This window comes from Hoplias malabaricus, chromosome 6, assembly GCF_029633855.1.
Source record: "Hoplias malabaricus isolate fHopMal1 chromosome 6, fHopMal1.hap1, whole genome shotgun sequence".
Taxonomy (NCBI): domain Eukaryota; kingdom Metazoa; phylum Chordata; class Actinopteri; order Characiformes; family Erythrinidae; genus Hoplias; species Hoplias malabaricus.
The window spans coordinates 12,231,682-12,249,368 of NC_089805.1; the positions used below are offsets into that span (position 1 = coordinate 12,231,682).

The 17,687-nt window shown below is 42.8% G+C and overlaps 2 protein-coding genes across 5 annotated transcripts; both read left to right on the plus strand.

Moving 5' to 3' along the window:
* The first annotated feature begins 988 nt into the window (after positions 1-988).
* Positions 989-6,914, plus strand: LOC136700308 (replication protein A 32 kDa subunit-like). 2 transcript variants are annotated; one of them, XM_066675596.1, is made up of 9 exons: positions 1,003-1,094; positions 2,005-2,066; positions 2,896-2,997; positions 3,441-3,554; positions 3,637-3,711; positions 3,798-3,926; positions 5,487-5,576; positions 6,041-6,135; positions 6,418-6,914. In XM_066675596.1, the coding sequence occupies exons 1-9, from the start codon at positions 1,082-1,084 to the stop codon at positions 6,497-6,499; spliced, it is 762 nt and encodes a 253-aa protein (XP_066531693.1). In that variant the 5' UTR covers positions 1,003-1,081; the 3' UTR covers positions 6,500-6,914. The 2 variants fall into 2 exon arrangements, with proteins under 2 accessions (XP_066531695.1, XP_066531693.1); XM_066675598.1 differs by lacking the exons at positions 5,487-5,576; positions 6,041-6,135; positions 6,418-6,914 and adding an exon at positions 4,110-4,283 and having other exon boundaries at positions 989-1,094; positions 3,798-3,997.
* A 1,233-nt stretch (positions 6,915-8,147) lies between these two features.
* Positions 8,148-15,194, plus strand: ppp1r8a (protein phosphatase 1, regulatory subunit 8a). Of its 3 annotated transcripts, none has more exons than XM_066673487.1 (7): positions 8,148-8,328; positions 9,073-9,133; positions 9,944-10,097; positions 10,542-10,756; positions 10,886-11,030; positions 12,285-12,349; positions 13,445-15,194. In XM_066673487.1, exons 1-7 carry the CDS (start codon positions 8,279-8,281, stop codon positions 13,805-13,807), a joined length of 1,053 nt encoding a protein of 350 aa, XP_066529584.1. In that variant the 5' UTR covers positions 8,148-8,278; the 3' UTR covers positions 13,808-15,194. The 3 variants fall into 3 exon arrangements, with proteins under 3 accessions (XP_066529584.1, XP_066529586.1, XP_066529585.1); XM_066673489.1 differs by lacking the exon at positions 8,148-8,328 and adding an exon at positions 8,346-8,358; XM_066673488.1 differs by lacking the exon at positions 8,148-8,328 and adding an exon at positions 8,677-8,964.
* The last annotated feature ends 2,493 nt before the right edge of the window (positions 15,195-17,687 follow it).

A 17,687-nucleotide genomic window follows, 5' to 3' on the forward strand; every position in this document is an offset into this window, starting at 1 on the left:
GAACACACTACACTCCTTGCAGACAGTCACCCAGAGCAAACCCACACAGACACAGGGAGAAAACACCACACTCCTCACAGACAGTCACCCGGAGGAAAACCACGCAGACACAGGGAGAACACACCACACTCCTCACAGACAGTCACCCGGAGGAAACCCATGCAGACACAGGGAGAACACACCACACTCCTCACAGACAGTCACCCGGAGGAAACCCATGCAGACACAGGGAGAACACACCACACTCCTCACAGACCATCACCTGGAGGAAACCCACGTAGACACAGGGAGAACACACCACACTCTTCACAGACAGTCACCCTGAGGGTCTGGGCTGTGGAGCAGTGGAACTGGGTTCTCTGGAGTGAGAGCTTTATCCATCTGCCCCTGACCTCACTAATGTGCAAGTGGATGAATGCCATTAAATCCTCACAGCAACTCTGCACTAATGTAAAACCCTTATCAGAAGACTAGAGACTAACTGCAGTAAAGAGGAACAGACTCCTGATTAGTGCCCTTCAGTTCAGAAGAAATGAAACACTCATCTGCACTTCTTTAGTTTCTTTAAACAAGGTTTGTAACTACACACTGTGCCTGTGCTGTTTTTGCTCAGAGCTAGAGGCAAGTTAAAAGTTCTTTCAGATTAATTTAAAGGATTTAATGTGTTATAAACTTTAAGAGATAAGATAGTCATATTGTCATTGCACATGTACAACGAAATTGAGCGAAACCGAAGGGAAAAAATTCTAAAGCCCTTTCCCACGAAATAAAATGGCTCTGTCAGCGACTGTTTGAGGAGGTAAGCCCAAATGCACTGAACTAATTCGTTCAGAAGACAAACGCCTCGCCTGTACCCCCTGTCGGCCATCGGAGGCGACGTCACCAGGGCCCATTACATATGGTGAATTTTCACAAACACGCTACAGCTGAGTGTGTGAATCGAGACAGGAGAGCTGACCAATCACAGGCAAGCTCCCATTACTCAACACCACGAGACCTACGTTTCACTCATTCATTGTGGCGCTGTTAGCGACAATCCAGAGCAGTATTTGTGCAGTCTCAGAGCTGGAACCTGGTCCTCATGGGTAGTCACGGTCAGTTAATTAATTTCACTTTTGTATGTTTGTTTAACCGGAAAAAATGAAAATAATGTTTTTTTCTTGATATTGTAAGGGGTATTTAGAGCTTAGTGAACGAATTCGGTATAACAATGTGTGCTTTACACAGGGAACGATGACTTAATAGGAATATAAAAGCATATAATCCACGAATGTGAGCTTTAAACAGAGAGATTGAGTGTTTAAATGTCAGTGTTTGTTGATTGTTGAAAAACACTTCGCTCGCACTGCCACAACACACACTAACACACCACCACCACCACGTCAGTGTAACTGCAGCGCTGAGAATGATCCACATCCACATCACACCTGCTCTATAACAACGTACACAGAGCAATCGATGGACTACAGCGCGCACCTGTGTGGTTAGTGGAGCTGATGAAAGGGAATATTAGTGTGTGACCCTAGTCAGAAACAGAAGCTAATTTCCGGGGGTTCATGTTGCCAGTTTGTAGTGGTTTACGTTGCTAAAGCATTGACTGAATGTTCGTTCATTCATTCATTCATTATCTGTAACCGCTTATCCAGTTCAGGGTCGCGGTGGGTCCAGACCCTACCTGGAATCATTGGGCGCAAGGCGGGAATACACCCTGGAGGGGGCGCCAGTCCTTCACAGGGCGACACACTCGCACATTCACTCACACCTACGGACAATTTCGAGTCGCCAATCCACCTACCAACGTGTGTCCCCACACTGACATGGGGAGAACACACCAACTCCTCAGAGACAGTCACCCGGAGTGGGAATTGAACCCACAACCTCCAGGAGCTGTGTGACTGCGACACTACCTGATGCGCCACCATGCCGCCCTATTTACCGAATGTATTGTTTATAATAAGCACGTCATCTTTCCATAAGCTTCTGACCTACGCTAATCTGCTGTAGGTTACAAGCACAGCTTCTCTCCTGGTGAGTCCTCCTGTTTACCCAGAGAGGGACAGCCTAAGGTAAAGAACCTGCTGATGTTAAGAGCTTTTTCAAGTGGAAACGTGTAATTTTTTTAATACTTCAGAATATTAGCAAACAATATTTGTGTTGTGATTATTAATATATTTTTACAGTTTTTCTTCCATGAAATGCAACCCACAGCCGTTAGTGTTGTAATTCCTGAAAGAACCCATATATGGTCCATAGAGTGGGTCCCTCACATTGTACTGGACCTGTTTTAACATGACCAGCCCTGAGTCTCTGACTCTGTTTACACACTGTGGTTTCAAAAGCGTCATACCGAAGACAAACACCTCTCTGACCCTCTCCTGAAGAGCTCTGAATGACTCTGGTTTAAAATCTGGATAATCTGTATGTGTAAATGTGCAATTAATTATTGTATAACAATTTCTACTACATTTAACCCATCCTGTGGCAGAGAAAACACACACACCCGGAGCGGTGGGCGACCAGCCCCTGAGGAGCTGTTGGGGGGAGGGGCTTGCTGCTCTGACACTACAAATGAATTTGTTAGGACATTTAATATACATTATAAAATATATATTATGCGATGTAGGGGCTACACTGTCAGATGAATGGAGAATAAATTCAAGAATAAGATTAGATAAGTGTCGGAGCATTGTTTTCAGCCTTAGTGTATTCACAACTCACCTGATACAGAGCTCATTAACAACCTCTTCTGAAGTTAGAGATGGAGTGAGGGAGGAGAGAACCAGGACCAGGATTGGGAACCTGAGCGTTTGTGTTTCCCCTGCCACAGGTGGGTTAAATGCAATGACAACAAAAACAGGTTTGTCACAGGGATTTGTTCATGTCTTTGTTTCCCAGAGATCAGGAATACTCTACATCCTGCCGTGCACCGTGTCTCAGCTCAGGTCCGCCACCGAACTCAGAGAATCCTTCTTCATACGAGACCTGGAGCTCAACCAGGTCAGATTTATTTTATTCTTTTGGCGTATGTGATGTTAGTAATAACAACAAATATTTAAAGACAGGAGTTAGTGGTACAGCCGTCTCAGTCTGAGGCCTGTCCACACACAAACAACTTTGTAGGTCACTGTAGGCTTTCAGAAACACTCAATGTTGTGGTCTCTGTTCTTGTGTGAAATGAGGAAAACTGGTCTTTACTGAAACGCTGATGTCACAGTGTTTGTCTCTGTCTGAAAATCACAAGGCTCCTCGCTCCCTCTACAGTGAACTACATCGGTCACAAACTACACTGTACACGCGCAGCTCCTTGCAGATTAAAGCCCTACCCTGATCTTTAGCTTGTGTTCTGTCATCTGAGAGATGAAAGTCCTTCTGTTGTGAGATGAATGTTTTGGAGATGTTTGGAGTGTTTGTTCCAGAGTTGGTTTAATGTCCTTATACAGCTGAGTGTAGTGGGTTTGATAAGGAGAACGAAGCCAGCCTCTGAGTTTGTGCTTTATTCTTTGGACGACATGACTGGAGCTCCTATGGATGTGAAACAGTGGATGAATCTGGAGGTAGGACTGAGTGTTTATTTTAGAACCATAGAAACTCTCAGCTGTGATTTTAACAGCTATTTGTCTTTGGTGTTTGTTGTAGGATGAGAATATGAACAGCAGGTTTATTCCTCCTGGAACCTACGTCAAAGTAGTAGGAAGTCTTCACTCTTTTCAGGTGTCTTTTTAATGTTTTCTATCTATTCTCTATCCTGGTCTTAATCTTGTGGCTGGAGAGACAATTGCGGTTTTTTTGTGTCTCAGCATCACAGGTCGATGGTAGCTTTTAGTGTCCGGCGTTTACAGGACCTGAATGAGATCACCTCCCACATGCTGGAGGTGGTTCAGACACATCTCTTTAACCACAACAACTCTGGAACCATGAGAGAGCAGGTACTAAAGAGCCTGAAGTACTTGGACCAAATTTACGTGATGGGGATGCCGTATAGCCTTGTCTTGAAACAGTAAGACGTTTATTAGTTTTAGTTTAAAGGCGTAGTTTGCAATTGTAATAAAAATAAAACTCACTGTTTATATAATTCTGAGTTTGTCTCCTCTCCATGTGCTGCTCTGCAGTCGGTTTGCTCTGGAAACCGCTCTAATGTGTAGGGGGGAATGTCTGGGTCCGGTGCTAGGCTTTCTCTCTCTGCTCACGGCAGAGAAACACCATCTGGAGGTTTTTAGACAATGGAGAGACTCCAAACGCTGAAAAGCACCAACCGAGATGATGTTGCTCTATTCCTGACCCATAGGGGGGTAACGCTGACTTATTTTTGCTTTCAAATCACTTAAGCTGGAAATATCTCAAATTTGGAAGAGCACTGACTAGGGCTGTGCCATATTGTACTGTGCACAATAATATCACAAACATTTTTTTAAATGAGAAAAAAATCAATCTTTATTAAAATGATAGTTCTGATTTGTTTACGTAATGATATCATGCAGTTCCATGTTATATGGCATACATTTGTTATGTGGGTCATTTAGGCACAAAGTACGGTGGAAATTTGGAAATTGTTCAAAGTATTTGCTCTAAAAGAGGAGTGACTTCAGTCGTGTGGAGGTGATTTGGAAATAAATTCAGATATAGAATATGACACTTTAATTATAAGATATGAAAGAAGCATCTAATCAATTTCACCACCTCAAGCAGAGGCACCCAGTTTGAGTATGTGGATTGTCAAAAATGCCATGAGTTTAACAGGCAACGTGAGCTCTGACCTCCACTGACTCAGCGTAGCAACTATTCTGTATTTATTTTATACAATGTCAGAACCTTGGTAAGTTACGGTTATTTACAAAATCAGCACATTTTTACTCTTATGTTTTTTTTTCTTCTGAATGTTTGAAATTGGTAGATTTAAAATAAAATGCATTTCATTTTTTTTATTCATTATCTGTAACCACTTATCCAGTTCAGGGTTGCTTTGTTATTAAATATAATTTAAATATTATTAATTGAATAATATAACATTTATTTTGTGGCAATAGTCTCTTGAAATTAATAAATACTTTTCAATACTTTTTTTTTTTTTTTTTTCATATCGCCAAAATACCCTGAAATATCTTATTTTAGGGCCGTATCGCCGAGCACTAACTGCATGAAAGTAAACACGGAGCGAAAGTAATCAGCTCGAGTTACACATGAGTTTCTGTGGGAATTCAAACAGTGAATAAAAACGTACACGTACAAACCGTGGTTATTCTCCCTCAAACACATCTTAAATGCTTGGCTTTATAATGTAAACAACCAGAGAGAGCTGTGATTGCCCACAATCGTAGATGTTCCCTTTAAATCATTTTTAGCCAGTTTTAGTAGTTTTTCTCCCCCAAGAATGAAGAGATTCGAAAGTATTTGACCTTCAGAGATGGCAAGTTCATGTATTGGGTTTCATTTTTCCATCTATGCCTTTTTTTAACATTTTAAATAAAAAAAAAATCATTTATTTATAGATGAAGAACAAGGCCATGACCTGGACTCCACAGTGTGTGCCATATTCGAATGAATCGGCCACATATGGGTTCACAGCCATTCAGAGTCAGGTGGGTCAGGGTCTTTTTTTTTTTTTGTGTTTACAAATTTGTTTGACACTTTAATTGTGGTTTACAAATTATAGAATTGTTGAAGGATGTCGGGAGCCCAATGCCAACTGTCTCCCGGGGGGGGTATAAAGCCCCCAGTGTTGGGCTGTGGGGTGGTGGGGCTCTATTCAACACCTGCAGGAATGATTTGGGATCCAGAAATAATTCGTACATTCGCACCTCATCACTAAAGGTCCCGTTTCTGTCTGCAAACAAATCCTCACAGCAATGTTCTACCATCTAGTGTAGAGTTCTCAGAAGAGTGCTAGGTTATGACAGAATAGAGGAACACTCTTCTTTCAGAGGAAACTGGCTAGCCTCCTCCACTGGGTAGTGCCACTCCCTCATTCTGTAATTGCTCCACAAGGGGGTGCTATTCAGTGCTTCTCAAAACAAAGACATTGTGTAACTGCTTTTTCTTCTAGGTGCTTAACCTGATTAAGAGCTGTCCTTTGGCCGAAGGCATAAGCATCCAGAGTCTCAAGGCTGCTCTCAAATATCTGACCCCCTACGACATCAGGTGCTGCTTTCTCCTGTCGTCTCTTATTAATAAAACTCCATTAAATCTCATTTAAAGCCTTGGAGCATCTCTTTTTGCCGTTTTATATTAATGAGATGTTTCACTGTGATTCCTTATGATTAATTACAGCCGTCTTTGTGCTCGCCTCAAGTTCACTGGTGTTCCTCCCTGAATTTATTTTACTTCCCACCCACACAGTGCAGATGCATTCTTTCCTAATAATGTAGGAAATGGTCCACTTTTTATTAATGTGTAAACTTTAATTTTTCTTTTCTCTTCCAGTGCTTGCTTGAGGTTTCTGATCAGTGAAGGCCACATTTTTTCCACCATCGATGATGACCATTTCAAGTCCACTTACTTCTAACCGCTGTTGTGCTTTTATTTTGTAGTTGTTGGTTTGTTAATGCAGAATTTGGTAAAGGGTAAGATTTTTCTTAAGGATGTGCATGTGGGCTTTTTTATTATTTGTTATTTATTTATTTATTTTTGATTAAACTAATGCTGGATTTTCTTGAACTTCTTTTTTTTAAGTTTGTACTAGTTTGTAGTCCTTGAATATTTGAGATCTTGTTTGAAAATGTTTTGTTTTGCACATGTGTGCAGGTGTTTTTTTTTTTTTTTTTTTTGGGAAGAACAGAAAAGCAAAAAAAAATTGTAAATGTAATGGCAAGGAATTCATTTGTGGTAACAAAATGAAAAATGTGCACGGGTTAAAGTCCTTTTGTGCAAAATAACTGAAATAAAACAGGCACATGTTTAAATACACAGGTGAATGATTTATGGATTGTATGAAAAGATTAAAATATTGTGCACACAAATAGAGAACATTTTCGATGCATATGGCAAAGTGTTTCCTCAAAATGAAAGAACGATGTAGTAGAAACCTGGGTGTTACTGTACAAAAGTAGCTAGCTTAAGCCCAAAGGTAAAGATTTTCCATTGGAAATGTCCCTTAGCTCTTTTCTACTGGACAGGCTTGAGTTTGATCTTAAGATATCTAGCTAAACTGAGAAATGCTTTGTGTTTATAGCTACCTCTCCCACATGAAGGAGTTTTAGGGCCACAACATTGGAAAAAGAAAACATTCAGAAAACAAAGTCAGAATAATTCTGAGGAAAAAGTCAGTGTAACTCTGCAATTGTGTAAATATTTAGAGGACTACTGTTTGAATTATTTAATATAAAATGTAGACAGACTCTGTGCACCATAGAGTGAGTTGTGATAGAAGCAGTCAATGAAGTGAACGGAATTATTGATTAAACAATTCCATCCACACGAAAACTAACCCCCATCAGTGCAGCCCCTGGCTGTGATGCATACATCTTTAGTTTATTGTACGAGCCCCTAAGCCATAACACAATGGAGCCTCATGGGCATGCCACATTTCCTCTTCATCTGGATCCATCATTTTCATTATCGTTATTGTATCCTGGGAATCTACATGCTCTCGTCTGAATAAACGCCATTCTTGCACCAATTCAGGGTTTAAATACTAATCACAGTTTGGCCCCTGATGTGGCAGAGGACTGATTTTTTTATTCCTGAAATCTATACCATAGTATCACTTCAGCAATATGCTGCATTCCTTAGTTACATTGCGGTTGTGTCTGCCTCATTATACATGCAGTGAAATATTCTGATTTTATTCTGAGTTATACTAACTTTATTCTTGGAGTCCTATTGTTTTTTTACATATTTGTTTTAATGCTGTGGCCCTAAAACACAGTCGCACTCACCAGGATTATCATTCATTATCTGTAACAGCTTGTCCAGTTCAGGGTCGCGGTTAGTCCAGAGCCTACCTGCAATTATTGGGCGCAAGGCAGGAATACACCTTAGAGGGGGCCAGTCCTTCACAGGGCAACACACACTCACACATTCACTCTCACACACACAGACACCCCTACGGACACACTTAAGTTGCCAATCCACCTATCGCTGTGTGTTTTTGGACTGTGGGAGGAAACCCATGCAGACACAGGGAGAACACACCAACTCCTCACAGTCACCCGGCGCGGCCAGGATGATCAATTACCTCTATATTTAAACTAAACTACGTGGATCCAGTAGTGGTTCAATTAACTACACAATGCTCTAGAGACTACAGCTCCCAGAAGGCAGTGCGCTACTCAGCACAACCAAGATGGCGGCGAATCAGATCATAAACACAGCCCAGTTTGAGTGTCCGTCATGGTAAGCCTGCAGATTAATACAAAGTAGTCGGTATAAACTGCAGATATATTGTACTAGATGTTCTTAAACGTAAAGTTTGTAAATTGTATAAAACAATCCCATGCATTAGTTGATAAACGAGGAAGAATTTGGCATAAATTGGCCATCTTCTTACTGGAATTATCGGCTCCACCTTAAATGGTGCAGCAGTTACGTTTCTGGCGCCTCAGGCTGCAGCTTAGAGTGCTGCTGCATTTAAGGTGGAACGGACAATTCCATAAGTAGCAAACTAAAGCTCCGTTTTTTTTAATGTATGCATGGGTTTATCGTATTCCCTCTATTTATGCATGTAACTCTTGCGCTTTTTAAGGTGGACCGAAAAATTCCACGTAGTCTAAGGAGTATTTGGCACAACTTCCCTCAGGGCTTGAGATATGAATATCCCCGCCTCTGCAATATGAGCCTAAGGCCACCATGCCCAATACATGCGTTGGCTGGAGGGTTAAAGAGCCCTTTAGCACTGTTCTCCGGAAAAATGGACTTTCATCCAGTACTTTTGGGATGAGATGGAGTGATGTTTGTGATACAGACCTCATCTCCCAGTATCCATACATGATCTTGTCTGTTTAAATAACTGAATGCCATCGAATCCTCACAGTAATGTTCCATTTTGGGTCTTCCCCCACAACGAAAACTAAACTGTGGCTAGTTTTAGGGTTTTAAGCCATTATGGATTTATTTTCTACACTTCTGTTGTGTTTCTAGGGCAGGAAAGCCACCCCCGGGACTTCACTTGGACGTGGTTAAAGGAGACAAGTTAATAGAGGTAAGACCCTGCTGACGATGGGTTACAGACCTAGTGTCACAGCCAAGCATGTCATACACTTTAATCCAGAGTCTTAATCCTACACCTAGCCCTAAATTCAACACTAGTCATCCTCATAAAAAGGCCAGTTTACTCTCTATGCTATAAGCAACATGTAGGTCCCCTGCAGCTGTGTACCCTACACTGTAGCCTGACGCACACCTCCCAGAAATGTAGCTATGCATCACAAGGACACAGACGACTGCGATGGTTCGGCAGTTGGACAAACATGGATCAAGCTGAGGACATCCAGAAATGTGAACCGCACTGTAGATGGCTGCAGATTCAAAGCCAGAGGTTTCTTCAGATGTTTGGAAGTCAATGAAGAGGTGGACAAAAAATAAAGGGAAAATACTGACACCTCTTCGGGGTGGGGGGCAGGGGCCCAAGCACAAAAAGTGCCAACATTGTATTAGTTTCTTTCCTAGCATGTAAACTGCATTTTACCAAATAGCACCCTAATCCCTACATAGTGCACTTCATAGATTATAAAACTTATACAACCCCACTAAATTGTGAGACGTAGAGTGGGGGAAGATATTTGTGATTCAGCCCTAGTGTTGTGGCAGTATATTTGCAAAGTGACGCAGACACACAAGTACAAACGCTCGCAACAGCGTCGGGTTCTTGCACATGCTACGTCTTAGACCCCCACCCCCACCCCCCCAAATGTCAGTGTTCCAACATCAGATGTAAAGGCTTCTCAGAAGAACAAGAATGTAATGGTGTGCTCATAATTGTGGGTATAAGTTTAATCCTTTTCATTTCCAGAAACTCATCATTGACGAGAAGAAGTTCTACCTGTTTGGGAGGAACCCAGACCACTGTGACTTTACAATAGACCACCAGTCGTGCTCTCGGGTTCACGCAGCGCTCGTGTACCACAGACACCTGAAGAGGGTCTTCCTCATTGACCTCAACAGCAGTTAGTGATTAAAACTTACACTCATCACGAAATTTGTAATTTCTTTAATCGTGTGTGTGTGTGTGTGTGTATAAATATATATAAGTAGAGAGTAAAGTAAAATTAAAGCCAGCTCCACTGACTTTACAGGAGCACTGTGTAGGTCCACAGTTAGACTGTAGTCTATCTGTTGCTCTGCATACTTTGTTACCCCACTTTCCACCTGTTCCTCAGCGCTCAGGACCCCCACAGAGCAGGTGTGTGGAGCATTCTCAGTGCTGCAGTGACACTGACGTGGTGGTGGTGTGTTAGTGTGTGTTGTGCTGGTGCGAGTGGATCAGACACAGCAGATATTCACAACACACACTAACACACCACCACCACGTCAGTGTCACTGCAGCGCTGAGAATGCTCCACCCACCAGTGAGGGACACTTCAGTAATTCTGAGGTTCTCCTTCCTCCAGCTCATGGCACCTTCCTGGGCCGAATCCGCCTGGAGCCTCATAAACCGCAGCAGGTTCCTATCGACTCCACCATGTCCTTCGGTGCGTCGACGCGGGTTTACACTCTGAGAGAAAAGCCACAGACCCAACCCAGCGCCACCTCGGGAGACAGTGGAGTGGAGGACGAGGAGCTGAAAGGACTCCTGGGACTCCCAGAGGAGGAAACGGAGCTGGATGTGCGTTTGTGATCTTTGGTTGTGGCATTTTATTATTTTTTATTTATTTATTTATGTTTTGGATAAATATGTTTTTTAAAGTAAAATGGACCTCCTGACGTTTTGTTTTTCCTGCCTGGAATGATCCAGAACCTGACAGAGTTTAACACGGCTCACAACAAGCGGATCTCCACCCTCACCATCGAGGAGGGAAACCTGGACATTCAGAGACCGAAGAGGAAACGGAGGAGCTCTCGAGTGTCTTTCAGTGAAGACGAGGAGATCATTAACCCTGGTAGGAGTGAACACACAGACACACCAGAAGCTTGTTCCGCAATCATTACAAGCAATATTCTTGAATATCTCTGCTTTTAATATTGATTTTAAAGATGTCAGTGTAATATTAGGTGCACAAATATTTTAAAGTGTTTTTGTAAAATATAATTGAAATTCAAAAGTCAACATTTTTGTCATTTTTATGGTAGCTATTGTCTAATGGTAGAGAGATACTTGCTGTTGACTACGCATCCGTGTGTGCATCATGGCTGCCTCATGTATATTGTGTTGATTTGGGGATTATGTTGTGCACATCCTCCAAATAAAACCGCTGTGTGTAAGCTTAGAGGGCTGTGCAGGTGAAAACCACATAACAACCGGGGGAAAGTTTTGAAGAAGGCTGTGTCAGACTGTGTCAAGTCTGCAATCACGGGTCTGCCCTCTAGTGGAAACCTCCAGTTACAAGTGTAGCACACAGGCAATTGTGGGAAGTTACGTTCATAGCGCAGACAGCTGTCTACGTGAACGTACGTTCAAACAGCAAGTGTCTCTCTCTACCCTTAAAAATGACAGTTGACATTTTCTACAACAAAAAATTAACCTAAAAACACAGTGTTACTGCGCTCCGTTCCCGACTCTAACACTGACTCCATCTTTAAATGATCTAAACCCACCCTCACATAGACTTTTGGACACAGTATTATCCCCAAGAACAGAACAAACCCATCAGTCTTCTGCAGCTTTTTCCTGATGGAGCTCAGAACGAATGCAGCGCCCAATAAACCCTTCACTTTTCACACAGCTTCAGTTTTAGGTTCTTTTCTGTTGGATACAATGACAGTTGTGATTTTTGACACAACACACAGTTACTGAAAAATGATCAAAGAGCCAGAGAATGTGTGGATTCTGAATTACAGCTAAACATTAAACAAAAACTCATTTGAACACTTTTTTACATAGATATATTAAAGTGCTGTGTGCTTTATTATAGTTTTCTTGGTTAATTGATTGTTGTTTTTTACATGAAATATATTCCCAAAACTTGAATTTATGTATTAAACTGTATTATTTCTACATGCAGCAGTGAGATATGGTCAACCCAGTGTCAGCACTAGATTCACATAGCTGCATGCTTTAATGTTTGGTGTTATGATCTTATTCCTGGCAGTTTTCCATCTCCTGATGCATTTCTCATTCCTCATTCCATACTTTTCATGTTCTGTCTTGTAGTTGATGGAGATGAGACACACTTTATGCCTTTTTATTTTCTCAGAGGATATCGACCCGTCTGTGGGACGCTTCAGAAACATGGTGCAGACTGCAGTCGTTCCCCTGAAGGTAAAATGAAATGGAGCCTAGATTAAGAATGCCCAGCATGTGGCAGATTTTCCAAAACAAAATCCAACCTGTTTGTATTTTTTACACTGCACTGGGCCAGTTGTCCAGACAGTGATTACTTTGGAAGCTGTTGTGAGACTTTTAGTGTTGGGCTGGGCTAAATCTGGGTCTGTGACACCACCCCTTAGTGGTTTAAACTCTGTATGTTTGCATATTTAGAGTTACTCTTTTACAAACCTTTTATACTGCTCCAGTTAGAGATGGGTTACTCAGCCAAAACATCCCAGGGGTCAACATGACCCAAGACAAATGACAATGTACATATTGTATGCCGATTTTCCACTATGTTGTCACTATGCTACTTGGATTTCTCCTTCACCACCAGGTAAATCAGGTCCTGGTCCTGGTTCTGGAAGCAGGTTTTTGTTTAGTCGCTGTTCTCTCGTTGTTCAGGGCGACCTGAGTAGGGACTAAACCATGGCGTGTAAACCTTGCAGAGCGCTGATTGTCCAGAGAGAGTCGTCACTCTACGCCACACAACGCAGAAGTCCAGCACCAACTCTCCATCTGTAAAATCTCCAGCTGCAGCAGAGATCACGTTTGTTTTTATCCGACTTAACGACGGCAGCTCGTAAAATTACGCCGTGGTCTTTTGAAGAGGTTCAAACGCTCCTTGGATCGGTGGCCGACGAAAGAATCCAGCGAGAGCTGGATGCTGCAGCAAGGAAGGAACAAATTCTACTGATCTGTCTGATCTGATGACGGAGCTGTGTTCAGTCCCAAACAACAACAACAACAGGCCAATACACCATGAGTAAACACTGCTTAGCGTTACCACCGCCATTGCTGTGGTTTCCAAAATCCACTGTTCCCCTTAGAGACAGGGTTTAGAGACGACACTCGATACATTTTGGGGAGCTGTGGGAGTGGGAGGTGACTCGGGGCCCAAACAACAAAACCTGCTCATAATTTGGTGACTGTTTTTGAAGTTGTCCTTAGATGTCAGGTGTTTGCGCAGGGTTGAGCCACACTTTAACAGCTGTGTTTATCCCACTGTTCACTGTTTATTATGGTCTACTTTTTGTTTCCCACCAGAAGAAGAAACTGGAGGGCCATGGAGGACTGAGTTTGGAGGACAGTGCTGCTCGCAGGATGCAGAACTTCCAACTGAGTTCAGGTCTTTACGGTGACCTCCCCCCTACCAGCCACGACGAAGGGGTCCAGAGCCCTGGGGCCCAGTCCGGCTCTGCCATGCTCGGGGGGCTGCCTCTGCCTTTCCCGAACCCGGCCCCAGAGGTGGACCTTTCTCCCCCTACAGTGCAGCCTCCTCCCATGCTGAATCCCCCCAGCGCACCGGGACCATTCATCACGGCCGAGACCCTCAACGAACCACGCAAGAAGAAATATGCCAAAGAGGCGTGGCCTGGGAAGAAGCCCACCCCCTCGCTGCTCATATAGCAGCTGAACGCATATACGATCTCAGACACGTCTGTGTGGTCGTATGCAAAATTTTGGGGAAACTCAAGTTCGAACACTCCTGGTCAGTGGTTAGAAAATGTTCTGTTGGTTTTTGTAGTGACTCTGAAGTTCACTCGTCCTCCACAGGGAACACAGTTTGGAATTTATGATTGTTTTATTTACTATTTATTTATTAACACATCTACACCTACCCACACTCCAAAAACACACGTTGGTAGGTGGATTGGAGACTTGTGTCTGTAGGTGTGAGTGAATGTGTGAGTGTGTGTTGTCCTGTGAAGGACTGGCACCCTCTCCATGGTGTGTTCCCGCTTTGTGCCCAGTGATTCCGGGTAGGCTCCAAGAACCAACTTCTAAGAACTTTAATTCATTGTCTGTAACACTTTTACAGTTCAGGGTCACGGTGGGTCCGGTGTCTACCCAGAAAATAATTAATGTTGAAAATGCTTTTAAAAATCGTATCGTTGTTATCGTATCGATTTTATATTGCGATATATAGTGATATTGGAATATTGTCCGGCCCTAGGCTTCCCCTGCAGCTGCAGAGTGTAGGTCACTGAGAAGCCACACTGATCGATAGAAGTCCATTTATTTTTGGATTTGTAGTGTATGCGTAAAGGTGCAGAAGTGTGTTCTCTCTAGAGGACGTGGTCACTGACTGTCATTTAGAAAAGTAAAAAAAAAAACTTGCCATTTGACCAGGTGCCAGCTTCTGAATGCTACTGTACATAATGTTTATAATTTCCCTGTTCATATGTAAAGACCTTTTTGATGATTTGTGTTTTAATCACTGTAGAAATGTAATGTGATGTTCAGGTAGACTGTTGACTTTTATACTCTGAAAGGATTCGGAGCGGAGACTGAGCGGTTACAAAAACGTTTTTTTTTTTTCCTTCTCCTTATAATTTACATCTTTTTATGTGAGAGTTTATTGATGAAGACAATATACTGTTAATGTTTTTACATGTTCTGTGATCGCTCTCCTGGTCCAATGACAGGTTTTGTTTGTCTTGAAACTCATCCTCTACAGCAGAGGTCACTACAAGGCGGACTGTGGTCCGGGTCGGACCCAGATGTTGTCCGGACCCAACAAAACAGACCCAAACCGATAAGCTATTGAGAATGATGTAATTTTGACAGTGTTTATTTTAAGCAACTTAACTTTTCTTGTCTTTATGGTAGAGGCTTTGCGGTGCAGTAAACTCAGACCAATTGCGTGTGTTTTAAAATCACCAAAGGCGATCCTCAGCCAATCGGATCTGTGCAGATTCGAGAGTGTACGGGTGAGGTATGAAGTGAGAAGCAGCGGTCGGAGAATAAAGCGAGTCAGAGAGAGGCTAATTCAGACTGCGTGCTTTTGGAAAAATAGGAAAATAAAATAAATATTGTTGAAATATATTAAGCTGTATTTGTCACTTCTTTTGTCTTTCTGTTGTTGATGACATAAAACACTGATAAAACTACTAGGCTACTACAGGAAATGGCACTGAATCATAGCACAAGTTACAAATGATGTTCCAGACGTTGGCTTTTGAAAATTTCCCCTAACTGGACATTACTGAATTGTAATTAAATTTCCCTGCTCTACAGGAAACACATTTGCATTTAATGTTAAAACTGCACTAGGCAACATCTGGGATTTGGAGACCCCTCTGGTGGAAATGAGTAATTGTATGTGACTTTTAAAGAAGCTAAAGGAAACTACACCCCTATCTCCAGTTGAATCGGCCTCTGGTTGATCTTTGAATAATGTGGAGTTCTGAAGATAGCCAGGGCTTTAATGTTGTGAGGAAAAGCACAAGTGGACACTCCTCTTGTACAAGTGAGGAGTGTTTCAGTGTCATATTAATTTGCATACTGTGAACTTCCCTTCAGTACCAGACACATCATCTGCACCTCCAGTTGAACCTGGTGGGGGCGCGGCAGGGGCACAATTGACCACAATATACGTTTTTTTTATCAGTTTGGATATATATTCTCAAACTGGAACGCTACGTAATAGTTTTACTTTAAAACTACAGCTTCAAAATCACTGGTATGCTTCGCTGGGCTGTAACAGAGAGAACAGAGCCTCTGGCATTGCTCCTCTGAGCTCAGCACTGCAGGAACTGCACTATGTAACTTCTGGAGGAGGGTAGGACTCAGACCAAGTGGCTAAGCTCATTCCTCTCTGAAGCATCATAGTAAGTTCCCTGCATCTAGCCTCTGGGGTCTCGGACCTCTGTGTAACGCTGTGTTTCTGTGCAAAAACAGAGACCACCTCGTTAGTTTTTATCGTTTTATCTATCTATAGAACAGGGACATGGAAAGTGTCCCACCCTACTCTGCCTAATCCAGCAAGTAAACCTCAGTATATTAAAGTGTGCTGACTGCACAGGACGTCAGACACCTGTCCCACCCCTCACTGCTCATATAGCAGCTTAACAAACACAAAATATCTCAAATGTGTGTGCGGCCGTATACGGATGTTTGGGGAAATAAGTTTGGAAACTCCTGCTCAGTGGTTGGGAATATGTTCTGTTGGTTGTCGGAGTGACTCTGAAGTTCACTTGTCCTCCACAGGGAACACGATTTTATTATTTGTGTTCAATTTAGGGCTGTACATGTAGTGTCTCTGTCACAGCTCCAGGGTCCTGGGGGTTGTGGGTTCAAGTCCCGCTCCGGGTGACTGACTGTGAGGAGTGTGGTGTGTTCTCCCTGTGTCTGCGTGGGTTTCCTCCGGGTGACTGTCTGTGAGGAGTGTGGTGTGTTCTCCCTGTGTCTGCGTGGGTTTCCTCCGGGTGACTGTCTGTGAGGAGTGTGGTGTGTTCTTCCTGTGTCCGCATGGGTTTCTTCCGGGTGCTCCGGTTTCCTCCAACGCACACGTTGGTAGGTGGATTGTAGACTCAAAGTGTCCGTAGGTGTGTGTGTGTGTGAGTGAATGTGTGAGTGTTTGTCACCCTGCTCACAGTGATTCCAGGTAGACTCCGGACCCACCGCCACCCTGAACTGGATCAGCAGACATCAGATACTTGTCATTTGACTAGGCATTGCTCAAACTTTTGCACACGACTACAGCTGGACCCTGGATGTGGTTTTGAGTTAAACATGAGATGGACAATAATTATGTTTGTATTTATTCTGTAACAACAGCTGCATAACTTACTCATTCAACGGAGCAGAGCAGAGCAGAACCAGGTGGACTGAGTACGAGAAGTGGACATTGCAGTTCTGTTTACCTTCAAATAAGAGAGTTTATAACCAGAACCGCCTCAAAACTGTCAAGCATGTCACAAACATCAGTTTCATGCTTACACTGAAAGATCAAAGCCTTCTATCTCCTTTTACATTGTGTGTGAACAGCTGTGTGAACAGCTCTGACTCTCTGTGACTTCCATTAATTCCATGAACTTCAATTTTTAAATATAAGGTCATTATAGAAATGTTGTCCATAGGTTCAGGCGCAGGTCTAGCATCAAATATGATTCATTCTTTGAATTTTAATCCTGTAATTAATAAAAGTTGTGGCATACCTGCAGCACTGGAGTGGCACGCAGTCGAGACTCCGCAGACAGAAATAAATCACTGCGATGATGCAAGCGCAGGAAAAGCCCCCCTCAACTCCTGGGCCTCATTAGAGACCCCCAGACTCAGAGCAGGGCGTCGGGACTGGGACACCACCAGGTGAGGAAAGGAGATTTGTTTAATTAATAAACAGTTCCTTACTTCCTTTAACGTAATGAACTGACTGTTCATTCCATCTTTCTTTCTCTCTGTCTTTATTATGTCTCACTAATATCTCTCTCTCTCTCTCTGACTCACTCACTCACTACTCTCCCTAATGTCTCCCCCTTGCCATGTCTCCATAATATCTCATGTC